A 9,363-nucleotide genomic window follows, 5' to 3' on the forward strand; every position below is an offset into this window, starting at 1 on the left:
GGAAAGAGACGGGGATCCCCAGAGAGACTTCCCACGCGAGCTGTACAGATTGAAAAGAATATATTGCACCTTGAGCCATGTAAAAAACTGGTTTTAGGGCCTCCGGGGAAGAGGCACCGAACCCATACACACTCAATAAACGAATTGAATCGAATATACATACAATAGAAAAGGACCCTTCTAGAGGGTCCACTCACTTTGACAATCTGAGGAGGAAGGCTCTGTACTCTGATGGAGGCTTCCTCACATGGATCACATGGAAGAAGGAGTCCGAACTCACAGAAGGCCTGAGTAGGCGCTTGGTGAGGAGGAGCCCTGACCACCCCCCCTGAAAACAGATCCATCACATGGACCTGAACAGCACACGGAAGTCCTACCAACAGAGACGCGCACGGTGACGTACTCTATGGCGGGGGAATTCCTGCGGTGCACACGCCCAATATACCAGGCCGTGGGACCAGGAACTCCCTCCCCCCCCCCCCCCCCCCCCCCGTAACGTGCCGAACCGCCACGTGACGGGAACCTTGAAGGACAGGGGGTGTACCCCTGACCGACAGAACAACGGGGAGAGGAAAGGTTACCAGTTCACCCCTTTACGACCCCACACCCATGATACGACGTAACGACAAAAAGAGAATATGACACAGTCATAGTCAACCCTATGAAGCGTTTCACAGCTCCACACAGCGCACGAGCTAACCTGCTATCTGATTTTTACTAAGGAAAAACACAGAATAGAGAGGGCTCTAAGAACCCCGGTCCAACATACACATGTGCTTCTGTGGTCAGTACAACCCAGTTGTAGGTCACATGACACACACAACCCATCATCATCACAATGAGAGAATACATCATTCTTGATTAGTATCGACCACAGGCCTTGCTAAGCACACATGACCGCAACCAAACCAATTTCCCTTTAGGAAATAAGTTTCTCCAGCAGATTTAGCACAACCTCAGCAATCAAGCTGAGAGTTACATCGTATCCCTACCACACAAAAGACACAATTAATGCACAACATGTCTGATAGGAGGTGATAAAGTCCCCAGGGAACCGGTGGGGGAAAAACACAATCCTCCTATTTTACCCTCAATACGGCCAGTTAAAACAGGAAAACCTGTTAATGTGTGAACTCACTGTCCATTGTCATTACAGTCTGAGAAAGAACATTCTTTTACTCACTCGTCACCAAGCATAGCTTCATAGGTTAGTTGCCTTAGTAGTGAGTACACGGTACACATAAACACCATGATGTTTCTCACACAACAACCAGATCAATACATCACGACCTGCACAGAGAAGCTACTGCCAGTGACAAAAACAGCTCACACACAACCCGCAACGTATCTCAAATGCATTGCAACAACACACGTTTTGGGAAAAAACACCGTCATTCACAATACATTTAGCAAGGTAAAACCAGAAGACGTGTTATGAGGGTCTGGCCAACCCCGTACCTGCCCGGAACGCAGATCAGCGAAGTGCAGTCATAAGCCACCGTAGAACACAGCCCTCTTTGTTGACGCAATCCCCGTCTAGGCTCAGGCAGGGTTGACGAACATCCCCTGTCAAAGATGACGTCGTGGTCAAGAGTGTAAAACATGTTAAAAATCAAAGCACGTTCAACAGAATAGCATCAAGCTAACGGCTGCTCCAACCGTTCTGGTGCTATCGCTTCCGCTCGCGAGACGCCGACCTACGACGCACGCGATCAGGAGCGAGCTCCCGGCGGCGCGCGAGAAGCCTAAGCTACCCCGCGCCAGGCCACCGACCGGCTAACCGTAAGCTATGAACATGTAAACAATGACATAACACTCACCCAGACAGGCCGCCGTTCTGAACCCTCCTCACTTTTTAAGAGAAAAGAGAAAACAAGACGTCAACACCGCTTCACAACGGTGACATTAACACGTCCGGCGGAATCAGCACAGTACCAACTGGCCTGTATAGCTGACTTTGAACATGAATCTGCCGCTATCGCACATTACATGCACATATCCCCTCGTGAAGGAATACTCTCATTTGGATATGAAAGATGGGGTCTTAACACGGTGACAGAGAGAATCCACTCGTCCAGAACACACAGGGATCACCAGTGTCAATGGTCGCGGCCCACTAGTTAAAACTATAATGGTCGCCAGACCAAGGCCTTCTGTCGCCTAGACGGCTAAACAAAGGACCCTAGCCTGGGGCCGGTTTCCATAAACTTTGTCTAGTAGCCCCCATAGCACTAACAGACAAGTGGAGCCCGCCAGCAAACACTACTCACCCAACCTGGAACGCACCGCTCCTCACAACAGCGGCATGTCCGACAGTTCAGCCGTGGCCTGACAGGTTTCACCCCAACAAACACAGCAAGGAACTGCAGTTGAGAAGCATGCAGCGGCGTGCTCCCAATACGAAAACCGGTGGAGGGTTTGTAGAATGATCATCATCTTCTAGACACTCCAGTACGAAGACAATATCGCCGTATTTTCTCGAAAATAGTGAGAGAGAAAATAAAGATATGATGTCAACGTATCCTTGTTTCCCAAGCTGTTCCTAATCCAATTTCTTCCATCATGGTGTCAAGTGTGGGGATCTACCGAGGCACCTCTTCCTTGTGGTGAAAGCGAGAAGGAGGAGAGCAGGTGACCACACACCTGCTTATGAAGGTAAGCTGATGAGGGGTGTGGTCAGACTAATACTGGTATTAGAGGTACATTTGTGGTTTATTCAGTACGCGTGCACGTACGCGAGATAGTGCAGAAGGCGAAGCCAAGCTAAGCCACTAACGATACAGAACCAAATTACAAACATCTCAAAACAAACTAGTCAGACTACTGCTTGACCTGACTCCTAGAACCCACCTCACCCCTGCACACTTTGCCAACCTAGGATGGCTTAGAGTAGACAACAGAGTACAGCAACTTGCAATGGGCCTGGTCTACAAGATACACTACACGACCAAGGTACCCATGTACATGTCAAAATACTTCCCAAAGGTCAGTGAATACCACGATCACAACACCAGAGGGAGCTCCACAAATCATGTAAAACCCAGATTCGGCTCAAACAAGGGACTAAACACGTTTCGCAATTATGCCACAACAATGTGGAACGCCCTACCCAAAGCTGTAAAGGAATGTAAATCACTACCCACCTTCAAAAACACTCTCAAAGAACACCTACGGGAGACTGCAATTCAAAACTGGCCCCTACAAATGTCCTAACCCAGTTGTACAATAAAGACCAAGCATGGCTTTGTCAGTATTCCAATGTACAGCCCCACCCAACCCCACCCCACCTACCCAACCTCCTCCAATGTACAGTTTCCATGTCAAATGTATGTCAGTATTCCAATGTACAGTGTCCCCCCCCCCCTACCCAACCCCCCCCCCCCCCCCCCCCCCACCTCCAATGTACAGCCCCACCCCACCTACCCAACCTCCCCCAATGCACAGTTTCTATGTCAAATGTATATACTCTTCTTCTGGATTTTTTTAGTATCACAAACAGTACTGTATTTGAAAATCTGGTATGTCATAAATGTATAGATGTAGCAGTACTGTCTATCTGTATGTCATGTGTGTCATATGATGAATTGAAAATGGGGGACCCTGATGGAAACAAGACGAAAGTCTTTCTCAGGTCTGCATCCTCTTAACAATTGTATGTATTGCGCTGTACTGTACTGTACCCATTCTGCAATCTGTTAATAAACTTTTCAATCAATCAATCAATCAATTTGTCTACGCTATATGCAGGCATTAAAGCGTTCCGTTTTGAGACGGATTTCCGTCAATTTGATTATATTTATATAATTTTTTTTTTTAATATAAAGTTTGCCAATAGGGATGTATCAGTAGTGGTATTCTAGTATTGGCAGTGGTAGTAGTCGTAATAGTAATCCAGTCTATTTTTTTATTTTCTAAAAAATAAACTAGTTCAACACAGGTAACCACTTTTGCTTAATTTCTTTGATGGCTCAAATGTATGCTCTAGTGCATAGGTGTCAAACTCACGGCCCGCGGGCCAAATCCGGCCCGCCACGTCATTTGATGTGGCCCCCCAAGAGCTCAGGTAAAAAAAAAAAAATTTTTTTTTTTTTTTTTTTTTTTTACATTAATATTGGGTTAAAAAATAGCAGTGTTAAAATAATTGTGGGTTAATGCGTTAATAAAGCTTTAACTTTGACAGCCTTAGTTATTACACATTCTTACACATACATGTATGTTGAACATCTGAGGTAACAAAGGAAAAAAGCCAAAAGCACTTACTCCTCAGACATTCTTTGACAATTTTACAGCCCAAAATACAAAAAAGATCCAGGCGGAATAGGTAACAAAGGGTTGAAAAAATATTGTCTGAACTGTCAGATGCAAACTGGCTGTGTGACATAACCGAGCATCTCGCTCAATTGAATAAGAAGCTGTAGGGACGCAAACAAGTCCCACCCAAAACTTGACCAATATAGTTGTGAACTGAGACAACCCTTATTTTGTTATTTTTGAGTACAGTTACAGTTGTGTGTTCATGCAGACACATAATAGCAATTTCATTACGAATTGAAAATGGGGGACCCTGATGTAAACAAGTCGAAAGTCTTTCTCTGGTCTGCATCCCCTTAACAATTGTGTGTATTGAGCTGTACTGTACTGTACCCATTCTGCAATCTGTTAATTAAAGTTAATTAAACTATCTTCCATTAGTTGGATGTATGGCCTCTGCAAGGTTGTGTGCAGCCATTTGTTTTTGTAACATCTGCTACATCTGTCCCACGTGTTCTTTGCAGCTCACTGTTGTTAGTTCTGCCCCTCTTGACTGTGACAAAAAGGTTTTGAGCAAACTTAATGTCATAGCTTGTATTTGATGATATTCTTCTTTGTTATTTACTTTAATGGTTTGATCATTGATTGGTGGAGTAATATGGGGTTCTGATAAACTAAAATTATTTGTTAAAATATCATAAGCTAACATATATTTTTACATTTATGCAAATGAATATGCAATATGTATAACTTGAATAAGTAATAAATACAGAAACACCATGTTTAACAATATGTAAATGTGTAGCTACATTTATTTTACATTACATTAACATTTATACGGTCTTTGGCCCTTTGAGGGCAACCATAATGCTGATGTGGCCCTCTGTGAAAATGAGTTTGACACCCCTGCTCTAGTGTCTAGTCGATTTTGTGTTTTGAGCACAACGTTCATCATAGATCTAGCCTCTTAATTTTGCTCTCAAAGTGCACCAGATTTTATGGCTGTGGGTAGGGCGTTCCACATTGTTGTGGCATAATTGCGAAACGTGTTTAGTCCCTTGTTTGTATGATAACAAGCCTTTTAGTTCATCGTTCAAAGTAATGGGAAAAGGGTGCTAGCTCGCCATCAATCAGAAGCTAGCCACAAGACTTGCATTCACGCTCTCCAGCACACAGCCTCCCTGCCTGGCACAACAACCACAACAGTATGGTCTATAGTCACAGTCAGGACAGTAGGCTCTACAAGTAGGCTCCCTTAAAACGCTAACGCTATTAAAAAAAAATACTGTGGAGTTTAAAATACGAATATGACTTGGCCTGAAAAAAAGTTCAGTCAGGAGATTGTCCAAATATGTATGGACCTGATTGTATGTACTCATCACTGGGCAGACAGTAAGTTTAGCCTGTAGTTCTGTTAATAATGTGAATATGTTTGTGTGTTTTCTCAGGTCCTCTTGGAGGGAAAGTTCAGTACTGATAACGGTTCTATCCAGGACAAAGCTGTCAGCTTCCTGTCTCTGAAGCTTCGACTGGTCAATATTCTGATTGGAGCTCTGCAGACTGAGACTGACCCTACAAACACACAGATGATCCTGGGTTAGTTATACTGCTACTACTACTACTACTACTACTACTACTACTACTACTACTACTACTACTACTACTACTACTACTACTGCTACTACTACTACTACTACTACTACTACTACTACTACTACTACTACTACTGCTGCTGCTGCTGCTGCTGCTGCTGCTGCTGCTGCTGCTGCTGCTGCTGCTACTACTACTACTACTACTACTACTACTACTACTGCTACTGCTACTACTACTACTGCTACTACTACTACTACTACTACTACTACTACTACTACTACTACTACTACTACTACTACTACTACTGCTACTACTACTACTACTACTACTACTACTACTACTACTACTACTATTACTACTACTGCTGCTGCTGCTACTGCTACTGCTGCTACTACTGCTACTACTAATTCATGCATTCATATCTAGCCGGTTAGACTACTGTAATGCACTTTTTACAGGTCTCCCTAAGAAAACCACAGAGAGGCTTCAGCTAATCCAAAACTCTGCAGCCCTACTGCTTACTAGAACCAAAAGGAGAGAGCACATTAGTCCAGTCTTAGCTGCTCTACACTGGCTTCCTGTAACATTTAGAATTGACTTCAAGGTCCTTCTCCTTACATACAAAGCTCTAAATGGACAGGGACCTAGCTACATCGCCAACACTCGAATAAATTACAGGCCAGCAAGAACACTGCGATCACCAGCTGCTGGACTACTAGAGGCTCCCAGAAACGGTCAAAAGAGGATCGGTAATGCAGCCTTTATCAACTATGTGTTAGGGCAGCAGTGGCGGAGCCCAATAGCAGAACACAGGAGGAGAGAGAATGGAGCGTTTTATGTTGGTTTTAATTGTAGGCACCAAACAGACAGGTTTGACAGTACAGGAATGTACAAATAGACACAAACAGGTGCACTCCTCGTGCAGCACAGGAGCGTCCAGGCGGGTGGTGTCTCGGGAGCGGTGGTCCTGGGCACAGGGAGAACAAATATTAGGATAAGGCAGGCAACAAGGATAGAGTAGCAAGGCTAGTGTGCGTCGTCGTACCTAGGTTGTTAGGTTAACACTGCGACGAGGGAGAGCAGGATCCGTGGGCTGATGTAGTGGTTTGTTGATGAGGGAATCCCTCACAGCCGCGCTGATTGATGTCCCTCTGGCAGCGTGGGAATGCTGGGGTCGGATGCTGCCCATATAAGGGTGTGGAAGGATGAGGGGTGAGGAAGGCTTTCGCCGTGATGGTGTGGAAGGAGGAGGGGTGAGGAAGGCTCTCGCCGTGATTATGACGCTGCCCCAAAACTATGGAACAAACTACCCCAAAACATCAGGGAAGCCAACTCGCTAGACATCTTCAAAAGACAGCTTAAAACCTATCTCTTTGCTCAGGCATTTAAATGAAACATCAGGGATATCCTGACACAAATTGTACAATTCTTACCCTACCTAGACTTCCTATCAAATTCATGTGTCGGTTCTATGCACTGTAATCTTAAGAGCACTGCTCTGTTGTACCGGTAATTCAAAATTTAACTATTTTATCACACTTTTTACTTCTTACTGATGCACTGCTCTGTTGTATGTCCGGTCTATTTGATAATTTTTTGCCTATTTTTAAACTGAATCCAACCGCACTTTGTTTTTACTCTGTCTATTCTATTTTTATTATTTGTATTACTGAATGAAACTGTAAACAGAAAGGCCTATGGGATGCTAGATCCTAATGTGAAACACTGTGATTTACCTTACCTTGCTACCTCTCTATCTTTTTTATGCTCGCTTATGCCTATATTTTTTACTGTTGTGAAGCACTTTGAACTGCAACTTCTGTATGAAAAGTGCTATAAAAATAAAGTGTATTATTATTATTATTACTACTGCTGCTGCTGCTGCTGCTGCTACTACTACTGCTGCTACTGCTACTGCTACTACTACTACTGCTACTACTACTACTGCTACTACTACTACTGCTACTACTACTGCTACTACTACTACTGCTACTACTACTGCTACTACTACTGCTACTACTGCTACTACTGCTACTACTACTACTACTACTACTACTACTGCTACTACTACTGCTACTACTACTACTACTACTGCTACTACTACTACTACTGCTACTACTGCTACTACTACTGCTACTACTACTACTACTACTGCTACTACTACTGCTACCTCTACTGCTGCTACTACTGCTACTACTACTACTACTACTACTGCTACTACTACTACTACTACTACTACTACTACTACTGCCTCTACTACTACAACTGCTGCTACTACTACTGCTACTACTACTGCTACTACCACTACTACTACTACTGCTGCTACTACTACTACTACTACTACTACTACGACTACTACTGCTCCTACTACTACTACTGCTCCTACTACTACTACTGCTCCTACTACTACTACTACTACTGCTTCATAGCTGTCAACATTGGCATTTGAAAAAACTGGAAATTTCGCCCCGCCCCCTCCCCCGGACCCACCCCCTCCCAATGTAGTCTCCTCCCCCTCGTTAAATTAAATTAATCAGATACCTGGTTGAAAGTGAAATGCTGTGAACATCCCTGCATTAAATGAATGGAAGTGTAAGACAAATTCAGTATAAATTCACTTTATGTAGTAGTATAGCATTAACATGTTCATATTTATTGAAATCTTACAATGCATACATAAATGTTATGATGAATTGAAAATGGGGGAAGAAGTCCTTCTCTGGTCTGCATCCCCTTAACAATTGTGTATTGTGCCTGTACTGTGATCTGTACTGTCCATACATCTGATTAGTATTGTATATTACTATTGCACTTTACTGTACATTTGCACTCTGGTTGGATGCCAAATGTCTTCATTGTACTGTATAATGACAATACATTTTAATCTAATCTAATTAGACTGTTTTATCACTCTGGAATGGATGGGGGATACCACTTAATTCCCTGTGGGGGTCTCTTGCATCGGCCAGGGACCTGTTGTATGTATAGGTTGCAGACCTCGCATTTCTCAACACCTTCTGAGAAGGAGTGTATTTGTGAAAAATTATCATAGCCTCTATGCCTCGCCGATTGGTCATGATGACTCAACTGACGTCGCTTTTTCCTCCGTGTGCGACATTGAAATCAGCGCGGCATAATTTACAAAAAGCATAGAGTGTTGAAACGTTGCTTTTCGTGAGGTACGGGAACATCTCCTCCCACTTGGCGAGATATTTGCAGTAGCTCTTCTTGGCTTTCTTAGCTGGTGGAACCGCACAATCCTCTCTCAAGTCCATCGTAGAATGTAATACATTTCGCGCTAAACCCCTCCTTTATTCGGATTCCGGTCGCTGTTCTTCTTCGGGTCGCAACCGTCTTCCGGTCTGACTTCCTGTGCTAACGTTCTAATCTACACTGCTGCCACCTGTCGTCACGGAGGGGAATTGCAGCCATTTCGTAAAAATTATAAAAAAAAATTAAAAAAAATGGAAAAATCCGTGAACGGGGTGACGGCGGGAAGGAAGGTTGAAATACGTGACA

At 43.8% G+C, this 9,363-nt stretch overlaps 1 protein-coding gene across 1 annotated transcript in view; it reads left to right on the forward strand.

Moving 5' to 3' along the window:
* The window catches only part of LOC311229752 (ral GTPase-activating protein subunit beta-like), a 120,724-nt gene that overhangs the window by 56,587 nt on the left and 54,774 nt on the right, over positions 1-9,363 (forward strand). Inside the window, 1 exon segment of the mRNA XM_084315827.1 lies at positions 5,700-5,847. Coding sequence (XP_084171953.1) covers positions 5,700-5,847 — 148 coding nt within the window.

The sequence above is a fragment of the Notolepis coatsorum genome (assembly GCF_963971535.1).
Source record: "Notolepis coatsorum genome assembly, chromosome: 6".
NCBI classification, from domain to species: domain Eukaryota; kingdom Metazoa; phylum Chordata; class Actinopteri; order Aulopiformes; family Paralepididae; genus Notolepis; species Notolepis coatsorum.